This window comes from Sorex fumeus, unplaced genomic scaffold, assembly GCF_029834395.1.
Source record: "Sorex fumeus unplaced genomic scaffold, SorFum_2.1 ptg000037l, whole genome shotgun sequence".
In the NCBI taxonomy this organism is placed as follows: domain Eukaryota; kingdom Metazoa; phylum Chordata; class Mammalia; order Eulipotyphla; family Soricidae; genus Sorex; species Sorex fumeus.
Genome location: NW_026606094.1, coordinates 28,350,855 through 28,373,553, shown reverse-complemented (window position 1 = coordinate 28,373,553; position 22,699 = coordinate 28,350,855). Strand labels below are relative to the sequence as shown.

Sequence of the window (22,699 nt, the reverse complement as noted above, 5' to 3'; positions counted from 1 at the left end):
ATAGCTCCTACCCATAATGTCTGCATCTTTACTTTTAAAACATTGTTGTTGCTGGTTTTTTTTTTTGGGGGGGGATAACCGCTATTAGTCTCTGTACTCAACAATCACTCCTGGCAAGACTCAGGGACCCATGTGTGGTGCTGCATTTAGAACCAGGGTCACTGGGGTTTTGAAAAGGTAAGTGTATTATCTCTCTGGTCCTTTACTATCTCTGGTCTTTTTCTAACCCTTGTACTATCTCTCTGATACTTTTGACCACAATTTTTATATGAAACAAAAATAGTAGGCAATGAGTAGAAAATATATAAATGGCTTTAGATAAGTTTATAAGTCACTTAACAATGAATAAAATGGCATAAGGATGGAGTGACAGTGTAGTGACAGTGGGTAAGGCTCTTGCCTTGAACTCAGCCTACACAGTTTTGATATCTGGCACCTCATATGGTCACCCAAGCACTGCCAGGAGTGTTCCCTGAGTATAGAACTAGGAGCAAGCCCTGAGAGCCACCAGGTGTGGGCCAAACAATAAAAAAGGTGGTGGTGATGGATGGGTGGGGTTCGGGGAGATAGGTAGGTAGGGTGCTTGCCTTGCATGTGGCCAACCTGGGTTTGATTCCTGGCATCCCAGATGGTCCCATGAGCACCACCAAAGTAATTTCTGAGTGCAGAGCCAGGAATAACCCCTGAGCATCACCGGGTATTGCCCCAACACCCAATAAAAACAAACCTAAAAACAAACAAAAAAACCCACACAAGACTGAGTGCTGGAGAGACAGCACAGAGGGTAGGGAACTTGTTTTGCACACAGCTGGTACAGTTTAGATCCCCAGAACCCCATATGGTTCCTGAGTACCATCAGGAGTGATCCTTGAGTGCAGATCCAGGAGTAATCCGTGTGTGCACTTCCATGTGTGGCCTCCAAAACCAAAACCAAACAACCTCCCACCGCACAAGCCTGGAATAGTGGTTTTATTAAATCCTTTCCCCCAACTCCATTTTCTGAGTCTGCCCCAATTTATCCAGTGATGCCAACACTTATAAGTAGCAGATTTCAAAGCTAACCATGGGGTGATTTACAGAAGAATTTTCTGAAAAATTAAAGCATCAAATGAAATTATTAGAAGGCAGAAACAATACCAAAATGTTTAAATTACTCCTGTTTTGGGAAGTGTACTCACCACTGCATCCTGCTAAATACACATAAATGCCGACATCTCCATATTCTTTTACAATCTGCAATAATGTTAAAATAAAGTTTAGATTTCTTTTAAAGTATGTACTAGATGAAAGTTTTTTTCCCTAGCAAAACATACTCCTTGAGACATTTTACCTCATTCACTTAAGTTAGTATCCTTCAATGATTATATATTACCAGCTACTTAAAGTAATTCATTAAAAAATATATATATATACATATATATATTAGTCTTGGGGGTCATTTCCAGAAATGCTCTGGAGTCACTCCTGGCAGTGCTCAGGGAAAAAACTTAGAGCAGAGATGAAAGCAGTGTCAGTGTATGTTCAGCTCTCTGGGAAATCTTCTCAGCCCTTTTTTTGATTTTTATATGAACATTGATAATTAAGGATTAAAAGAATTCTTGTTTTTATTTAAATATAAATAATAATAGTATTGCATAAGAATTATGGTAATCCTGTGTAAACACAATAGTATTATGTCAATGATTTTTAAAAGAATTATTTTTTTATATACTGACAGGAGGTGGGCTGGAGCGATAGCACAGCGGTAGGGCGTTTGCCTTGCATGGTGGCCAGCCTGTCCTACCCGAGTTCGATTCCTCTGCCCCTCTTGGAGAGCCCGGCAAGCTACCGAGAGTATCTCGCCCTCACAGCAGAGCCTGGCAAGCTACCCGGGACGTATTCGATATGCCAAACACAGTAACAACAAGTCTCATAATGGAGATGTTACTGGGCCCGCTCGAGCAAATCGATGAACAACGGGAGGATCGTGACTGTGACCATGACAGGAGATGGGCTGGAGCGATAGCATAGCGGGTAGGGTGTTTGCCTTGCATGCGCCCTCCACCCTTCTCGGAGAGCCTGGCAAACTACCGAGGGTATCTCAACCACACAGCAAAACCTGGCAAGCTACCCATAACGTATTCATAGTAACAATAAGTCTCACAATGTTACTGGGCCTGCTCGAGTAAATTGACGAACAACGGGAGGAGAGTGACAGTGACAGTGACAGTGACTGAAAAGACGTGCTTCAAAATAAGAAAAGGAAAGTGTGTGTGAAGGAACAAGAATGACCACAAATTAGCAACTGGGCTGCAGTTACATGGAGGCAATGTTGTACTCTTTAGCTTTTAACTCTGTTCTTTACTTCTATCTACTTCTTAAATTTCCCACAATCAAAAGTTGGGGGTGGGTGGGAAAGAGGTGGGTCTGGAGAGATTGTTTAGGGATAAGGCACTTTGACTTGGATACAGCTGACCCTAGTTTGATCCACAGCATCACAAATAGTCACCTGAGCACTTCTAAGAGTGATTTCTGAGCACAGAATCTGGAGTATCCCTAGAGCACAGAGCCAGGATTATCTCCTGAGCACAGCTGAGTGTGATCTCCACCCCACAAAAAGAAAAAAGGATGAAAAGAATGACTAATATGAGTTGAAAAGAGATCCTACTTGAACTCTGATTTTACTAAAGGCAATACGGGACAGAAAAATTAAATCACAGGTTCAAGACGATGCTCACCCCTGCCAAAGTTTTCACACCAACAGAATCAATGAAGTTGACTTGAGTGAAATCCAGAATGACAGTGTGGACATTATCCCCTGGAGGCATGAATCTCTGCAGCTCCTCAGGAAGTACGGTCTTGATAACTATCGGGGGGTATTTTACTTCTTCATCCTCTTCTTCAGGCTTTTTTGCATCTTCTCCATCAACTTCTGCATCCTATGGAAAAAAATTAAACCAAAGCAGGATTCTAGGCACAGCATACATACATTTTGATTCTGAGGAAGATTTCTTAGTAAACTCTCCAGCTACTATGGTAACAGACAGATCTTTTCTAAGACATTTACTCTATCTCAGTTTTGCAATGTAACATAAAAGAATATGCAACTAATATTCCATTTTATTTTGTTTTTTGTGGCCACACCCAGTGGTGCACAAGGTTTACTCCTGCCTCTGTGTTCAGGGATCACTTCTGGTGGGCTTGGGGGACCATATGGGTTGCTGGGATTGAACCCTGGCTGGCCACGTGCAAGGCAAATGCCCTACCCATTGGTCTATCACTCCAGCCCCTAATATTCCATTTTAGGTCAGTTTATTTTCTCCCTTTTTTGTTTTCTGTGAGTGTTCAATTAAATCTATTTTTTCTTTGTCATTTTAGATTTTCCCTTAACTTCTAAAATAGTGCCATTCACTTCAGCGTAATAGGTCACAAGCAACTATAATTTTAAACAGCAAAAGCTAGCCCCTAAAGTTTTTCACTATCAGTTCAATGAATCTATGTCAAAGTATAAAAGGAAACATTTATTAAGAAATTCTGTATTTTATTTTTTAAAAGCACTCCTTTCCTTGCCTCTACCTCCGTTTATTTTAGAAGCATTTCCATAACAGAACACATCATATACCTTTACTGTATGAAGGGCAATCAGTTTCTAGAATTTCCTATCTTAAGGAATTAAGAGCTTGCTCAACCTTTAGTCCTGAGTAAGTGGTTGTGGTGGGCATACTACAGATCTACAGGTGAGGAGAAAGGGAAAATCACAATGAAGAGGTTACTCACCACCTTGACAACTGTTGCGTTGGCCACATTTTCATTGCCGACTTCCTTAGCATACTTCTTCATGGCCTTTCTTCTTGCTCCCATTATGAGTGCTGGGTTCACTCCAGTCTTCACAGAAGAGTGATACAAACAAATCATTTCTTGGCATCCAGATACCCGCTCAAATATAACTGATGGTCAAATATCCCCTTCTGTCAACTCTGTTAAGATGTTACCCAGTCCTTCCTCTTCCTTTTATTCAGATATTGCCAAATGAATTATTCTTGCGTTCAAAGAACTTGAGAAATTGTTATTTTTGGTCTTTACTCAAGACAGCCAGAAGCTAAAGTATTTAAGAGAGTGGTTTGTTTTGTTTTGTCACATCCAGCAATCCTGAAAGCTTACTCATAACTTCACACTCAAGAATTACTCCTGGCAGTGCTCAGGGGATCTTATGGGATTCTGGGAATTGAACTTGGGTCAGGTTTGTGCAAAGGCCCTTCACATGTCAGGCATGTGTGCAATCACCTGAACCACATTATCAATCAAGGAGGATTTGGGGTGGGGGGTCCTCCTAAGATGTGCTTGATAGGCCTGGGACTCCATTAGAAATTCTTGGCCAACTGTTCCAGGGGGTCAATACATGAGACCAAGAATGCACTCAGGCTCTGAGGGATTTACCAGGCTTCACTAGTACTCAGAAGCCTTTGAAACTGTACCCAGTGACGTTTGGGGTACCATGTGGGGCAGGGGATTGAACCCTTACCACTGTCTTCTCTCCTGCTTCCATCTATCCAGAGAAGTTGTTTAAAGTGTTATATTTCAGAGTAATTATTATGACATTATCTCATTCCTACTTTGGACAAACTGGCAGGCTACCGAATGTAGCCTGCCCACATGGCAGAGTCTGGCAAACTCCCCGTGGTGTACACAATATGCCAAATACCAGTAACAATGATGGGTCTCATTCTCCTAAAGAGCCTTGAATATAATCTCAGGGCTAGGATGAAAGAGACGTTACTGGGGCCTGCTTGAGGCAATCGACGAATAACAGGATGATTTGTGATTTGTGATTTCAGAGTTTGATCTGTTTTCTTGTACTTAGATATTATATTCAAATGATTTCTATTATATTTGTATTTGGTTTCCTATTTTTTTGCATTGATATATTTAAGAGACTCTTTGGGTCGATTAGGACCTTCTTTCCTTTCTGTTCCCTCTCATCATACTGATTTGGCCACCTACTGTCATGCCAGATTCCCTTACTTAATCAGTCTTCACCTGTTGTCCCCTTTGTAATATTCTGGAGCCACACAAGGGGGCTATTTAGCTATGGTTGAGAAACATTGGATTATAAGATAAAAATAAGAGTAATATGGGATTGACTTCTAATCATGACCCATGGAACCCACATGGTCCTAGGAGTAAGAATTGAAAGTTATTTTTCAATTTATTTTCTTAAAATGTGTTTGAAAGGTAATATTTTCATATTATGAAAGAGTGAGGAGCAGTGGTGGGACTTACTATCATTCATTGACTCAACATTTGGGACAACAAACATTTAAGTGATTCTCACATCCCAGACCACCATTAGCAACCCTCCTCAGAAATAACCACTCGAGAGTTATAACTCACCTTTCGTTTTAGGGCATTGCTATACAAGTCACTATTTGCATAATAAATTGGGGCATTTATCTGGAATATTTTTATCCCAGGAATTTCTTTCACCTGAAAAGTAAAACATTAGTGAATTTAACACACATTTTAGAAGCAAGTGTTTCAGAATCCACACTGCAATGGTCTCCTTTCACTGCAATGGTCTCCTTTCTCCAACTAGAAAATGAATCCAGGTGTTGATAAGACCTATCTTTTTTTTGGGGGGGGGGCTGGAGCAATAGCACAGCAGTAGGGCGTTTGCCTTGCACGCAGCCAACATGGCCGACCCGAGTTCGATTCCTCCACCCCTCTCGGAGAGCCCGGAAAGCTACCGAGAGTATCTCGCCTGTGCGGCAGAGCCTAGCAAGCTCCCTGTGACGTATTCGATATGCCAAACACAGTAACAACAAAGTCTCCAATGGAGACGTTACTGGGCCTGCTCGAGCAAATTGATGATCAATGGGAGGGCCTTTTAAAAATTTAATCTTTTTTTTTAACTTTTATGACTTTTATTATTGTTATTTTTTAAAATTTTATTGAATCACCGTGAGATAGTTACAAGCTTTTACGTTTGGGTTACAATCACACAATGATCAAACACCCATCCCTCCACCAGTGCACATTCCCCACCACCAATATCCCCGGTATACCCCCCCTTTCCCACCTTTCCGCTGCCTCTATGGCAGACAATATTCCCCAAACTCTCTCTCTACTTTTGGGCATTATGGTTTGCAATGCAGATACTGAGAGGTTATCATGTTTGGTCCATTATCTACTTTCAGCACACATCTTCCATCCCGACCGGTTCCTCAAGACATCATTTTCTTAGTGATCCCTTTCTCCCCTTTGCTCGTGAGGCAGATAAGAATCTTAAAGTATTAACAAATATAATGTCACTTTCCTATCTACTCATATTCTGGGTGAAAGAACTACTGAGAAGAAACAGATATTAAAGGGTCCAGAGAGATAGTACATTTGGTAAAATGCCTTACATGCCAAAACTTGTTCAATCCCTGATACCCCATTTGGTTCTCCAAGCCCTGCCAAGAGTGATCCCTGAATACAAAGCCAGGAATGTGACCTCAGGATAGCTGGGTATGGCCCCAGCACACACACACTCACAAAAAAAAAAAAAGAAAAAGAAAAGAATAAGAAAAATAAAGAAAGAAAAATTTTAAAAAGAAAACAATAAAGAACAAATAGACAAAACCAATTTAAATTGATTTTGTGGGACCAGAGTGATAGTACAGCAGGTAGGGCATTTGCATTGCACATGGTAACCCAGGTTTGACCCCCTGCATCTTGTAGGGTCCCCCCCTGAGCACTGCCAGAAGTAATTATTGAGTGCAGAGTGAGTAACTTCTGAGCATTGCTGGGTGTGGCCCCAAAAGAAAATAAAAAGAAATTTTAAAAGTCTAAAAATTAATTTCGCAAAAATTTTTCAGATTCTGGGCTGGAGTGATAATATGTTGGGTACAGGTTCTTGCCTTGCATGTGGCTGACCTGAGTTTGATCTCCAGCACCTCATTTGGTTCCCCAAACCTACTGGGTATGATCTCTGAATCAGAGTCAGAAGCAAGCCCTGAGCACCACCAGGTGAGGCCAAAACCAAAACCAAAACCAAAAAGGAGTTTTCCAGATTCCAGATAGGAACTCACAAAGTCAATCAGATTAGAGAGGAATAGCCCAGTTTCATGCCTAATCTGAGAGATGCGGGCAACTAAGTCATTCCAGGTAGGCCAAGCTGCTGCCAGGCCCAGATCTCTGGAGCCTTTGCAGCATGGGGACAGGCTGAGATCCCACCCTGCCAAAGGCCCAGAACCCTCATCCAGCTCCCGAGTTCCAGCAGAGAAATGATCCAGCTTCAGGACTGAGCTCAGAGAGACACTAGCAGCTGATCATCTCCGTTCTAAAGTTCCTGAAGTGCTTCGGAACTCCAAATTTCACCTATCTAACAGCCCAGTAAAAGCATGGAAAATTAGATGGGAAAGTTGTGTAGAAGTCCATTGAGATCAATAAGTGAAAACAACAACAAAGAAGGCAATCCTCAGACAATGACCTTAGTAACACCTTTAAGAGATATATGTTGCAACATATGTCTTGTAATGAGATATACAAAGTAAATTATTTTGTGCCTGCTAAGGAGGCAGGCTTTGGGGGTGGGTTCAACGGGGGACACTGGTGGAGGGAAAGGCACACCTGTGGCAGAACTGGTACTAGAACGTTGGATACATGAAACACTGTATTGTGAAAAACTCTGTAAATCACAGTGATTAATAGCCAAAACAGCAAATCATACTATGAACTTTAATTAAAATGATTTAAAATGAATCAGGGGAAACCTATAGCCTACTACCTATATTCTACTTATATTATTTTTCACCTGTCACCCTTGGCAATGCTGGGAATTGTGCCTGGGGACCACTACCAGCAAGTCACAGCTCTGTGCTGTGGGCCAACAGTTTGGAGTTCAGGGGACACCAGGCCACCCCAGTAGTGCTCTGGGTCACACTCGGGCTGCCCAGCAAGCCCTGTGGTGCTAGAGATGGAGCCTAGGGCCTCCTACATGCTTCGCATGTGCTCTACTATCACTTGCACTATCTCCCCAGTCCTATTTCCAGGCTTAAGATCTGTCTATCAGCTTAAATTCATTGGAGTAAAATTGGGCATGTACAGGGCTTCCTCTCAGTTTCAGTATTTTGTAAACATATCCTTAAACTCCTACTATATAAATTTATATGCATATATTTCTACCCATTAAAGAATAAGCACTAGAAAGTTGAGGAATTAATGGATATATCAATTATCAAACTAAATCCACACAGCAAATTAAAAATTGGGCTCTTTGCTTTCAATATTACCCGCTCAATCCCTGTAGGTCAAAATATAATGGTCAGTCATGTTATACGCTCATACCATTTAAAATACAAAACAGAAGCTCCTACCTCCTCATAGGCGTCAATATCGATGTACACATCAGTGTCAGGCAGCTGTCCAAGAACTTTGTAGCTGGGACTAAGGTCAGAGAGAGTATGTTAATATCTGCGTGGGGGGTGCAGAGAAGATTACTGAAACACAACGGGTAATACATCCACACCCCAGATATGGAATTGCTACTGAATTTAAGAGTTCCTGATCATTATATGATGCTCTTGGGACTTCACGTATGCACATTTCCAGGGACATTCCAAGCCAACTGAACTCCCTACACTTCACCTAACACACACACTCCCCACCATGGTGATATCTACAAAACACATATATGTCAAACCATACAACACACCACCAAAAAAAAAAAATCTGGCCAGGAAGAAGATTCGAGAATTGAAAGATAGGGGCCAAAGAGATAGCAAAGGCAGTAGGGTGCTTGTCTTTCATGCAGTTGAACCAGGTTTGATCCCCAGTACCTCATATGGTTCCCTGAGCACCACCAGGAGTGATTGCTGAGCACGGAACCAGCAGCAAACCCTGTGCAATGCCAGGTGTAGCCAGGTGTATCCCAAAAGCGAAAAACAAAACCAAAAAAAACCCCTAAAAACCAAACCAACCAACCAAATCAAACTAAACAAATCCCCAACTGAAACAGTGCAGAAGTAAAAACTCAAGCCCTGTTAGGGACACTCAAGCTAAGTTTTCATGTTCTCTAGTAGAACTTCTTCCTGCTCCAATTCTGAAATCGAAGACATTTTTCCAATGATCAGTCTCTGACTCATGAGAGCAAATATTAACTGAAAGGCACAACAGGAGCAAAAATCTCAAAATAGCACTGAAGATTTCCTAAATTTGATTTGAACAGAGTTTAAACATTTTTGAACTCCAATTCTTCTCCCTTTTTTTTTTGAGGAGGGGTGGGCACACATAATGTTGTTTGGGAAAAACTCATGGTTAGGAGCTCAGAGGTTACTCTTTTCAGTGCTCCGAAGACTATATGCACCGGGGTCAAACCTGGGATTCCTGCATTCGAAGTATGTGTTCAGTCCACTGAGCTCTGACCACCCTTACTCCATTCCTCTTTGTTTAGAAAAAATCTGATTTAAATTAGATACTAAAATGATAAGAGAGAGTTTTCCCTCCCTCCCTCCTTCTCTCCCTTCCTTTGTCACACTCAGCTGTATTCAGGGCTTGCTTACTCCTGCCTTTACCACTTCTAGCAGTGCTTGTGGGCTATCCACTGTGCTGGGGATTGAACTGGTGTCAGCTTGCATGCAAGGCAAGCGCCTTAACCCCTATTCTATCTCTCTGGCTCCTGCAGTTTATTTTTAAAGATTTAGTTGTAACTCCTCTAGTGGTTTCTGTGTCCTACTAAGGAGAAGAGATGACAGGCAATATAGATTTGGGTAGAAGAAGGGACAGCTAAAGATCCGCATGTGGGTAATGTGAAGTGTGAATTTCCTCCACTGGAACTTATGTCAACACCAGGCACCAAAATAAATAAATAAATAATAAAATAAATAAATAAAACCCACCCCCCCAAAAAACAAAAGACTAAACAAAGAACCTCCCCAAAAACCCTGTAAGCTACTAAAGTTTATTCAGAAGAAGGAGAATAAATAATAAGTCTGTATAGACCTCTCAACCCTATCTAACAGACATAACCATGGAAATTAGGCTTTTGTTTAAAAAACAAACGTATTGACAGAAGTATTAATGTGACATAGCAGAGCATCTGGCAAGATTATATAGAGTTTTTAATTGGTCATTAGTCAACAGGGTTCGTCTCACAGTCCCTCTTGTATTGGTTAAAAATACATAAAGATTCCATTTCAAGCAAAACTACCCCTACATTTACAGTCCACACTGTGAGCTGGAGAGATGGTTCAATAAGTCGGTACATGTGCCTTGCATGTGGAAGACTTGTGTTTGGTCCTGGCACTGCAGGGTCCCCGTCCCCTGATACCACCAGCAATGATTGTAGAGATCTGAGCTTGGAGTAGCCTTGGAGCATGGCTGAGTGTGGCCCAGATCTCGCCCTTCCCACAAATCAATCAAGCCCATGGCAGAATGCTGCACCCCATCCATATCCATCTGAGTGCTCACCTCTGTGTCCTGTAAATCACAGTCAGCAGAGCAATGATCACAGCAGTAATCAAGCCATAATCCAATCCCAGGAACAAGGAGGACACGAAGGTGGTGAGCCAAATGGTCTAAAGAAAAGACAGAGTGTGTTTTGCTGTGTCCTGTTAAAAATCACCAAGGGGTTACACACACACACACACACACATACACACACACAAACACACACACACACCTACTTTTATCTGCTGTAGTTGGATACTGTGTATGACAACCACATGAATCTATCTTTCCCAGGATGAATCCAAGTGTTATCAAGACACAATCACCTAACAACACTCTCTGTTGTCACTTACCAACTCGATCTTGCTGGTTCTCCAGAAAAACGGGAGGTCTGAGAATTGCATGAACATTCCTTTCAGGTTGACGATCACAATGGCTGACAGCACCGCCTGAAACACAGACACTCACACAGGCTTCCCCTCTGGGGTCCTGGGAGCCCTTCGTGCCAGCTCCTCCCTGTCCTGCTGCTTGCTGCCCTCCCTGCCTCCTTGCCCCACTCAGTATTCGGCAGTGACGGTGTGTTTGGAATTAGGAGCCTCTGGATTCTCAGGATTTGGTGAGCTAATATGGGTTTTGGAAAATGAGACTTTTATCTGACTAACAAACCTGCCTGGTGGCCAAGAGGTTCATAGTTAAACTTTGGTACTCAAGGAATTATTTCACCCAGGTTGAATCTGATTCACCGAGTTTTCTCTATCTTACTCCCAATGGATGCTCAATTAAATATATCTGTAAGCAAATATCTGATGGATGCAGGTCATCTCAGATTTGTAACGGAAGCATGAGATCAGAGGCGATCAAAGACGGGACTGGGAGATCAGCAGGTCCAAATCTCCTCTTTGCGGAGAAGGAAACAGCAAGGCCGAGATAGGGAGTGTTCCTAACTGGGGTCCCTGGACCAAGACAGTGTTCCTAAGTGGGGTCTCTGGGAGGCTGTGCAGTAGCAGCCCATTTCTCATACCTCTCTGCTAGGGTCACAGCAAAAGCCCCAGGCATAAGCAAATCATATGTAAATAAATAAAATCTCCGCAGATGGGAAAAATACCTTGCACCACGTCCAAGTTACACACCTGAGGCAATGATTCAAAAAGGAATCCGGTGGCTAATATGACCAGCAGGATCATTAATGAAGCCAAACAACCTGCAAGCTGGATGAGAGAGAACACATGGGAGGGGCAATTAGGAGATTCGAGACAGAGGCAGGGCATGGGAGTGTCAGGCTGCTGATACATTATAACCATGGGAAGAGCAAGAAAAGGATACATTCCAGGAAGTTATGGGAAATATGACATCAGTCTTTGACTCCTTCTTTTGGTTTCTTTCATAAGCAATATTTCCTTTAAATAGAAGCAGAAGTTGAAACTAATCGAAACTCCCTCACATGGTGGGTAAAAAAGGTGTTTGGGGCTGAGTGAATTCTGATGAGACACTGCAGTCCAGTATGATGGTCACCAGTCTCACAAGGCTCCATTAGTCAAATGATTAAAATGAACCATGAAATTAAATAACATTTAATTGGATGCTCACATTAAACTTAGATAAAAACAATCATTTCTTGGTGGCATTAGCCACAGTTCAAGAGCTCACAAGCCTCTGCTTGCTGGTGGCTACTATATTGCATGATGCATTGGATATTTTCATCATTGCAGAAAGCTCTATTGGACAGGGTGGCCAGGCTGCGCACACTCACTCTCAGGATTCCATGACAACATCCAGTGTCTAAACTTGGAGGCTATGGTTGAAAGCCTGGCTCATGAGCTGGGGAGAAGGCAGCTGGAATGGAGAAGGAATCACTAAGTCAATGATGGTTGGAGGGATCGTTTGGGATGGCAGATATGTGCTGAAGTAGAAAAAGGACCAAACATGATAGCCTCTCATTATCCATATTGCAAACCATAATGCCCAAAAGTAGAGAGAGAGTATGGGGGAAATTGTCTGCCATAAAGTCAGAGGGAGGGGTAGCATGGGGGAGGATACTGGAGACATTAGTGGTGGAAAATGTGCACTGGTAGAGGAATGGGTGTTCGGTCATTGTATGACTGAAACTCAAACATGAAAGCTTTGTAACTGTATCTCCCTGAGTAATTTCCAGGCAGCCTGGGAGATCCCCGAGAGACTCTCTCTCTCTCTTTCTCTTTCTCTTTCTTTCTCTCTCTCTCTCTCTCTCTCTCTCGCTACCCTCGTTTGGTGGACTCAAGCTGCTTGTCCACTTGAACGCCAATGCCATGGGTGGACGAAGGAAGAAATGAGGACCAGGCCGGTTGATTATCAGTTGCTGTTTCTCCCCACGCGCCCGTTCCAATCTCACTAAGCGCCCCCATTCTAGTCTCTCACTTCCTCTCATTCCTGTCTCCTCCTGTCTCTCACGCTCATCTCTCCATGCTCTATCTCACAGCCACATCTCTCATCTCTCCACACACCTCTCCTGCATTCTTTCCCTACATTCTTCTCCCTCTGTCCCCCTTGCTAGTCTCTCTGCGCTCCATCTTGCTGCCCTGGTCTCTCTCTAGTCTCTCACCAACTTCCCAGCATTGGGGATAGACACCACACACCCAGGTCAGGTAGCACATCAACATATCAAAGCCCTTCTTGATCTCTAATCAAGCTCAAGGGAGGGAAATATCACATAGGGGCGTTTCTCCTCTCCTTAGTCCAAAAGCTTAATTAACATCTTAATTCTGCTTCTTAATATTAGTTATTTTGAATGGACACAGTAAGAGATATATTGAGCTTGTAGGGTGGCTCTCCTGAGGACATCTTGCTATAGATCTCAGACTACAGTGCTCAGGCCATATTAATCTTTCCTAATCCTAGCAGGGTCCTACTCCAGATATTACTTTTTGGATTATGACAGAATTTGTCCATGACCATGCTCTTGACTTACAGTTAAGAGGCACTGTAGGGCACTTCGGCCAGGCCCATTTTGATGTCAGGGTAGCTTACTGCTTGCCCTGGGTCTATATAGTCCCTCGTTGGGACCCTGCTTTTGGGGTGCTAGGAAGTGAGGGCACCTGAGACTTAGGTTGAGAGAACAGATATTCACCCAGGGGTGAATATCATGTGGAGTCAATTAACTCTCAAGTTACAAAAGCATAGCATTAACTATCTTCCTGAACATTGCTCTGAATTAACTATGTAAGAATTAAGGAGAAGAGAAAAGCTATATTTACATGTTAACAGCACGAAGAAAGAGGTTACAAATAAACACAGAAGAATGGGAGCACTGTGATAGGAGTAATCCAATACACCTAAGCTCCCTGTGGCAAGGCAGAAAGGACAAACCAATGTTATCCTACATCTCACGGTAATTTAAAAAAAAAAACTGAAAAAAAAAAAAGGAAACGTAAAAAAATAAACTTGGAGTCTTACTGGTGGTAGGGAACATAGTCTAATTTATCAATGGATGTAGAGAATCTCCCTTATAGGGTTCCTGTCTCCCACTAATGTCTTTCTCTAATTTTGTATGCAGCTCTCCATAGGTTAAGAAGCTTGTTTTAAATTAAATTTTTTTTTGGAGTGGTGGGGTTCAGAATGAAAGCAAATGACCAGTCCTTCAGGGTCTGTGGCATACACACCTGTGTTTTCCCTCCAGTTCCTTCCTGAACAAGGCTTCGAGACAAGGAGCACGAAATTGAAAACGTCTGGAAGAGGGAACCGATAGAATTGCACAGTCCCAGGGCAATGAGCTCCTATTCCGTGGGGGAAAGAAGACACAAAAGGGATTCAATCATTCTTTAGGAGGAATAGATACCAACCCATTGAACACACATTTTCAGCATTCAAGCCCGTCTCCTCATTCCCTTTTAGATATAAGAATTTTGTTAGGAAATTTAAACAGAAGTTATTGCATTCACCACCTTTATCCTCTCCAAACACACACTGTATAAACAATGCTTTACAAAAGCTGCAGCAAAAAGGGATTTGTGTGTGTGTGTGGGGGGGGGGGGGTGGGTAGGACTGTAGGTACACTCAGTGGCACTCAGTGGTTACTCCTGACTCTGTACTCAGGAGGGGATCACTTCCAGCACTTCTGGTACTAGAACTTGGGTTGACTGCATGCAAAGCAAGGACCTTAACCCTCATGCTCTCTCTCTCCAGCTCTGAAAATATTTCGAATGAGGATGAAATCATTTTTGAATAGGACTGTTGGCATGTTTGAAATGCTTTGCCCATCAACTTGGATATGTCAGTATCTGCCTGAGAGAACGACAGAGTCCAGCTCTCAGAGCTAATTTGGGCCTGAATGGGACCTTGGCATCTGGTCTGAATGGGGAACCTTTTTACTATATACTATATGGGGGTGGGAGAGATAGCACAGGTGTTAAGGCACCTGCTTTTGATGTGGCTGACTCTGGTTCAATCTCTAGCACTGTATGGTCCCCTGAACATTGTCACATGCAGCCTTGGAGACCCCCAAGCTCCCCTGGGGTGGCCTGGATAATCCCTGACACCTTAGGATCTGATCAGCCTCAGACCTCCTCTTTGAACCATCAACAACCACATTGACTAAGATTCCAGGAGGAGCCCTGGCCACCCAATTCCACTTATAATGCCCAACCCACTGCACCATCTCTCCAGCCCCCCACGTATAAGGCAGTTTCAAAAAACAGTTCTCTAAAACAGAATACAACCTGTGAAAATAAAAACAATACATCAATATTATTGCTGATTAATACCTCATCTGGGTTGGTTGTTTGCTTTGCACGAGGCCAGCCTGGGTTCAATCCCCAGCATCCCAAATGGCTCCCAGAGCACCACCAGGAATAATTCCTTAGTACAGAGCCAGAGTAACCCCTGAGCATTGCTGGTGTGGCCCCAAAACAACACAACAAGAACAAAAAAGAAAAAGAAAATACTGTGGCACTGTGGAGTTTGATGGAAGAATATTGTCAACGTTTAACGAGTGAAGGGAAGATCTCTTATGGAGCCAAAGTTGTTCTGGAGGAATACTTTATTCTCAGACTACAAGTATTCAACATGGGGATAACTTATCTAGAGACTGGAAATCTTTCTGTCTCAGATTGGACATTTTGTTTCTCTAGTGAGGCCCCTTCGCAGGAGGTGAAGAAGGACTCTGGAGTGGTCAGGAACTAGTACAGTGGGTGGGATACTTGTTCTGTACACTGTCAACCCGGGTTTCATCCACAGTATTACATATGGTGCCCCAAACCCTGCAAGCAGTGCAGAGACAGGAATAAACCCTGAACACTGCCAGGAGTGAGTGGCCAAAAAAAAGCATAAAAGAATGACTCCGGAGCTTACGAGGCTTGATAACCCCAGGCACATAGATCATAAACATGAGACTGATGAAATTGATAGCTTGTACCTGGTTGCCATCGACCTGGTAACCGTGTTTATTGGCCAAGGTCTTGGCCATAGAGATGGTCACTGAAAATCCAACGATGGCTATGGCAATGGCATCCACATACACAAGGTGGAAGAGGCTGGTGTCTGGATTGGCTGGAGGCAGTAATCTGAAAGGTCAAATGGACTTTAATCTGAGTGACCATTGTGATAAACTTACACAGCTGGATGGACATTAACTGCAGGCTAGAGATCAACCCTTGCATACTTGTTTGTTCTGGCTTGTCAAGAAGGCAAACCCTGCCTAACACAAAGTTTCTTCCCAGCTCTCAGCCCCAAAGCACTGGTTTTTCACTTGCACAGGTGATGGGCAGAGATCACATACCCTTCTATGTAGAGAAGGAGTAATCTCATATTGTTCATGGCACCCTAGAGTGCATAGGTAAGGAAGGAATGTCTTAAGTTCTAGGGTAAGGAAAGGGAGGAGAAGAAGGGAAGTTAAAATGTGTCACAGGCTTCACATTGTCATCCCATTTGTCCATACAGCAACACAAATAGGGAGGTGTCAATATTATTCCTCTAGATAGGTGTAAAAATGAGTGCTTGTAGATATCACGCAATCTACCCCCCAGAGAGAACTGAGAGTGAAACCCAGGGGATATGACTATAAAACTTATTCTCTTTCCTTTGAACTTTGCTTCATAAACATTAACACAGAAGAATGGTCTAGAAGTAGGTTTGGGTTGAGGAGTATGAATGAGTCAATGATATAGTTTGGAATGAATTAAGGAAAGCAAACCAAAGAACAGGATCTATTCCCATGACTGAGATATCTTGGTCAACTCTCACTTTCTGGACGTGTGTGTGTGTGTGTGTGTGTGTGTGTGTGTGTGTGTGTGTGTGTGTTGTGCGCTGTGCAGGTGAGATGTCTGCTTTAAATATGGTCACCAACAGTTCCTCTCACACTTGTTACTGCTCTTCTCATCTAGAGGTAGCATGCTTCCCCTTTTTCAGAATCTGATTTGCTGAATCTGATTTTTCTGATTTGTTTTAATCCACAGAAGGAAGTTCTGCTTCTCTTTCTTGCTACCCTGAAACTACTCTGTAGAGAGACACCAAGTGGAAAATGACTCCAGTCCTCCAGCTGAGATGTCAGAGTAGAGCGCAGCCCTATTAGGCACCCCTCACACCTTGAGATGGCTGTGTAGCAGCCAACAGGAGAAGCAGATCTGCCCTAGCTGAGTCCACCCTAAACTGGACGCTTGTGGCAATGGGCTGGATGGTCTTCAAAGGAAATGTGGGAGCAGTTTATCATGTAGCAGAGCGAAGGGAAACAGTGTTACTCAAGGGATACCATACCTAGAGGCATTATTTATTTTCTGTTTGGGAAAAATTCCAAAAGGAGAATGATTCTGGGTAGTCAGAAAGGCAAATTTTTTTTTCTTTCTGGCGATGCTCAGGGGTTACTCCTGGCTCTGCACTCAGGAATTACTCCTGGCAGTGCTCAGGGGACCATATGGGATGATGGGAATCAAACCAGGGGCGGCTGCATGCAAGGCAAATGCCCTGCTTGCTGTGCCATAGCTCCAGCCCCCAGGCAAAGCATTCTTATTAACAATGGAACACTCAGATCTCCTACATCACAGAAAGAAAAACAGCAATATGGTGCCTTAGGAAAAGCAGGTGCTTAGTAGAGGTGTGTTCTATTTTGTCAATCTATTTGTAATTAGTTACTGAACAGGGCTGTCTGTTAGATGCATGAGAGGCATGTGTACCATGGGACTGATTGTGTTAGAGACCTGGGGGTGAGGTAATGGAACGAGAACACAACTGGGTTATCAGAAGACTGAGTGCTGGATCCAAGCTGGGACTCACAGAGCGTCACTAAACCCTATTCACTTCTCTCAAATGTCACCTTCTCTGATAACATGCTTAAAACAAGCCCAGCCTCTCCTATCCCTTACCTGGTTTCTCTTTTCTTCATAGATCTTCTCAGTGTTTTAAAAATTGGTTTATTGTTTGTCTCACTTACAGAACATACATTCTCTAAGAACAAATTGATTTCTGCTTGCATGTTTGCTCTTTTTTCTATTTTTAATTTTTTTTTTTTGCTTTTTGGGTAACACCCAGCAATGCTCAGGGGTTACTCCTGGCTCTGCACTCAGGAATTACTCCTGGAGGTGTTCAGGGGACCATATGGGATGCTAGGAATCGAACTCAAGTTGGTTGTGTGCAAGGCAAACACCCTTCTCACTGAGCTATTGCTCCAGCCCCATTGCTCTTCTTTTTAACCTTTGTGCTTCCGGCACATGCTTAGGCACTCAATAAACATAAGTGTTACTGTGAGCACTAACCCAAATGACAGGGATGAAAATATTTTTATACATTATAAGTCCACACAGAAAAGTTGTGCTGCTCATTTCCATTGAATTCAGGTAAGTAACGTGCTTATTAACAATTCACAGTTTTCAAATAGAGTATGGGCTTGCTCCATGGGGTGATCTCTGGCTTAAAGACATTCTCCTATCCTTCAATTCTCTGGAGATTTTCAGCTGGGAACTGGGGCAAGCCTGATGGAACATTCTAGGTTCTGTCCATGTCCAAAATTGGTGGAGTATGAGGGGAGGAGAGGGAGATAAATAGAGAGGGAAGGAGAGAGGGAGAAAGAGAGAGAGAGAGAGAGAGAGAGAGAGAGAGAACATGACTGCCAAAAAGAATCAGAGAGGTCAGATAAGGATTATAGTCACTCTGCACCTTCAACTAAGAAGAAATTAATAAAAAAATTAGCACTGTACAGTTGGATAAAATAAATGAAGTATACATGGTTTGAAACTAGAAAACTCATTGAAATAATAAACTGCAGAACTTTCTGTTCACCTGCCCTGAACATTCGCTGCATACACTGATGCACACGGACTGCATTATCCCCTGCAGACTTTATAGTCACCTTGGAAACAGGTATTGGTTATTGTGCTTACCTAATTGGGGGGAGGGGGTCACTGAGGTTTTAAAAACAGGGACTAGTTTCCATGGCAAGAATTCTAAGACAGGACTTAGAAATATTAATATATCCATTAGTATTATACACATAACACTCTAACTGATATAAAACTATTTCCTACCCCAGAGGAAGAGTTCCAACGACATCCACATTGTATGATTCTTTCAAATTAAACCCAGCTGAAATGCCAGTTCCCATTACCACCTAGAACAGAACACAAATATACTTTAGAGATGAACATTTAAGTGCCACAAAAGTGAGTTTCAAATTATGTGTCAGCTAAGCTAAGTAGAGCTCTCATTTAATGTTCAATCTGGTGACTAGAGAGATATTGCAGCGGGCAGATCATTTGCCATGCCCTCAGCTTACCCAGGGTTAAGTTCTTGTACCCAATATGACCCTCTGAGCCCCATCAGGAGTGATCCCTGAGCATAGAGCCAGGAGTAAGCCCTGAGAACAGACAGTTGTGATGCGAAAATGAGCACAAACAGTTGTGGTGCCAAAACTAAAACCAAAAAATAACGTTAAGTTTCTTTTTTTAAAAAATTTTTATTAGTGAAACTTCATGAGGTATAGTTGTAGACTTATAAATTTTTGTGCTTGGATTTCAATTATACAATGATCGAGTACTCATCCCTCCACCAGTGCCCATTCTCCACCACCAATGATCCCAGTATCCCTCCCACCCCCCATCTTCCCCATCTCACCCTGCCTCTCTGGCAGGGCATTCCCTTTTGTTCTCTCTCTCTCTCCTTTTGGGTGCTGTGGTTTTCAAAAGAGGCATGGAGTGGCAATCATGTTCAGTCTATAGTCTACTATCAGCATGCATCTCCCATCCTGGGAGGATCCTCCCAACACCCTTTATTTGGTGCTCCCTTCTCTATCTGAGCTGCCTTTTCCCCTAGCATGTGCAGTTGGCCTCCAAGCCATGGAGTAAACCTCCTGGTACTTATCTTGGCTATTATTGGGTGTTAGTCTCCTATTTTATCACTTTATGTTCCCCAGCTGAATGCACTCTTTCTGTGTCTTTCCCTCTCTTTCTGACTCATTCTGCTTAGCATGATATTTTTCATGTAGTACCACTTGTATGTAAATTTCATGACTTCATCAAAAAAATAATGTTGATGTTTCAATCCAGCAGTGCTTAGGGGCCATCAGAGTCATACCACAAGGGTGTTTGGGGGACAATGAGCTGCTGGAAATTAAACCTGGGACCTTGTGCATACTGCGCATATGTTCTATTCACTCTGGGCATATAATTCTTTCTCTTATTTTGTTTTTGATTGGGGCCCTACCCCTGGTGTTCAGGGGCTTTTACTGGTTCTGTGCTCAGGAGTGATCCCTGGCAGTGCTCAGGAAATAATATACAATGCTGGGATTTGAATTAGAGTTCACTGCACTGAGCAAGATTCAAACTAGGAAAATGTCTTTACCTCCATTTCTAGGGCTTGACAATATAATTTTGTTGTTATTGTTTTTATTTTGGGGAAGGGCCATACCTACCTGCTCAGGGGTTATTCCTGGCTCTGCTCTCAGGGATCACACCTGCTGGGACTGAGGGAACCAGACATGATGCTGGGGATCTAACCCAGGTCAGCTGTGTTCAAGTCAAGTTCCTTGCTCACTGTACTAGTTTCCTGCCTGACAATAAGATTTTTGAGGAAGAAAAATCTTTCATTATCCTATCATGCAAAAATATTTTTTGGTGGGTTATCTTCACCTATATTTTAAAAATGTTCTACGCTTATAATTTCACATTTCTTCTTTCTGGTCAATCCATTTGTAAAGAGACTCACTATTTCACTCCCCGTTCCTCCCTCGGCCCCTGTTGAACTCTTCACAGATAGAGCTAGCAGAATTGGGTGCAAGGTGACTTACCGCAAAGAACTCTAAAGGAATGGGTGCTGGCAATTTCTCTTTAAATCTCTCATTAAACTCCTTGCCACCCAACAGCAAACCAAAAACCATCAGCCCGACGCCTAGGGAACACACGTTGAGGTTTTTAACATTCTGCAACACAGCGACTGTACTCTGTAACATAGTGAACACAGGTGTTTCCATCACAAAAGAGCCTGGGAAGGACAAGCACTGCAGAGCACCAAATCACACCACCATCCCTTTGTTGGACATTTATATTTATTTTTTCCCCAGGTCTCACAAAATGCAAAATATTCCTCCCAAGACAGAAGGCAAATGCATGCCAGCTCTGTAAATTGTCTCTTTTTCCCACGAGAATCCACAAACTGCCACCAGTGGACAGAGAGAAGCTCAGTGAGAAGACTCTTGGACATTTTTAGTTAAAAGCTCTCCAGCTGAAATTTCTCTCTTAATGGTTTCCCCCAAGTAAGAGGAAATTTAACCCAGTCATACAACTCTAAAGTATTGCAGAACTTTTTGATAAGTTAATACTTCTTAAGTAGTGTTAATAAAACTCAGAAGGAGGACTTTAAGCTGAGTCTTGGTCATTAGGAATGGGATGGATATATGTAATACATAGGTAGATGCAAAGAAAAGTTTTTGGGAGTTACAGGAGGGAGAAACTGATAGCAGATGAAAGAGGATGAAGTAGACTTAGAAGGTAAGAAAATGCTGACATTTGGAAAGAAACCCTGGAGAATTAGAGGAGAAAGTTGCTTGATGTCCAAACCACAGAGTCAACAACACTGAGAACATGAGATTCAAACTACAGTAACCAAACTTTAAAATGTACCAAACTGGTGAAGGTACAGAGGTAGACTGGGGTTATGGGGGAGGGAACTTGGGAATACTGGTGGAGGGAAGTTGACACAGGCGGTGAAATTGGAGGTAGAACATAGTATGTATAAAAATAAACTATCAATGACTTTGTTATATCATGGTTCCTTGATAACTTATTTTTTTAACATAAATGAAATAAAACTGCTTTATTTGTGAGTATATGAGTGCTTAGTTGGGCACTACTGACACAGTGGTGCTCATCCGGATCCTAAGAAAGCTGTTACTTCTGAGTCCATTTCCTGTCCATCGGTCACTAAAGCATATGTAGATGTGTGTCTGTTCTAGTTAATTGTGACAAGGCATTTAGAGAAATTCTAAAGTTAAGAAGCACATTTGTATGATTGCCACTTACTTCCTCTTTTGCAAACCACAGCACCCAAAAGGAGAGAGAGAACGGGAATGCCCTGCCATGGAGGCAGGGTGGGATGGGGGGGAATGGGGGTAGGAGGGATACTGGGATTAGTGGTGGTAGAAAATGGGCACTGGTGGAGGGATGGGTACTTGATCATCATATAACTGAAACCCAAGCACAAAAATTTGTAAGTCTACAACTGTACCTCATGGTGTTTCACTAATAAAAATTAAAAAAAATCTTAATAGATTTTTCCTATGAAATTCTTGAACTGATAAATTCTCTCCATTTTTTTGTTTGGAAAAAAATTACTTGAATGTATAATTTTACTTACACTTTTCTGGAGTCTGGGGGACATTTTTGTCTCTTGGTGTGTTTGTTTGTTTTTGTACTTATCAGTATGAATATACTGTTCTATTACAATGTGGCTTTCATTACTGCTGTTGGGAAGTTTGTTGTTGGTATAATTGTCATACTTGTGTGAAATTTAATTTTTCTATTCATTGTGTTAAATATATGTGCATATTTTTTGTCTAAGAGGTGCTGCAATTATTAAAAAAAAGAATTAAATTTAACTTTTTACATAGGTATACAGGTGTTGTAAGCCATGCTATGCCAAATAAAATGAGAACATGGTCGAATTCAAAGCAGTTATGATCAGTAGTAGCAGTACCACCAAAAAAGTATATTCATTTTTATAAATTTTAATAAACTAAAAATTAACTATTAAAAAAAAGAAGCACGTTTGTTGCAGGGCTTGAGCAATAGTATAATGGATAGGGCATTTACCTTACATGTGGCTAACCTGGATTAATTTC

General features: G+C 42.3%; 1 protein-coding gene across 1 annotated transcript in view; it reads right to left on the bottom strand.

Annotated features, from left to right (window-relative positions):
• Positions 1-22,699, bottom strand: part of SLC26A5 (solute carrier family 26 member 5) — a 37,809-nt gene that overhangs the window by 2,389 nt on the left and 12,721 nt on the right. Inside the window, exons 6-17 of the mRNA XM_056118570.1 lie at positions 20,651-20,803; positions 18,894-18,976; positions 15,794-15,941; positions 14,043-14,156; positions 11,538-11,615; positions 10,761-10,856; positions 10,429-10,535; positions 8,337-8,406; positions 5,371-5,463; positions 3,757-3,864; positions 2,718-2,918; positions 1,179-1,233 (exon numbers count right to left, since the gene is read on the bottom strand). Coding sequence (XP_055974545.1) covers positions 1,179-1,233; positions 2,718-2,918; positions 3,757-3,864; positions 5,371-5,463; positions 8,337-8,406; positions 10,429-10,535; positions 10,761-10,856; positions 11,538-11,615; positions 14,043-14,156; positions 15,794-15,941; positions 18,894-18,976; positions 20,651-20,803 — 1,306 coding nt within the window. The remainder of the gene's footprint in view (positions 1-1,178; positions 1,234-2,717; positions 2,919-3,756; positions 3,865-5,370; positions 5,464-8,336; positions 8,407-10,428; positions 10,536-10,760; positions 10,857-11,537; positions 11,616-14,042; positions 14,157-15,793; positions 15,942-18,893; positions 18,977-20,650; positions 20,804-22,699) is intronic.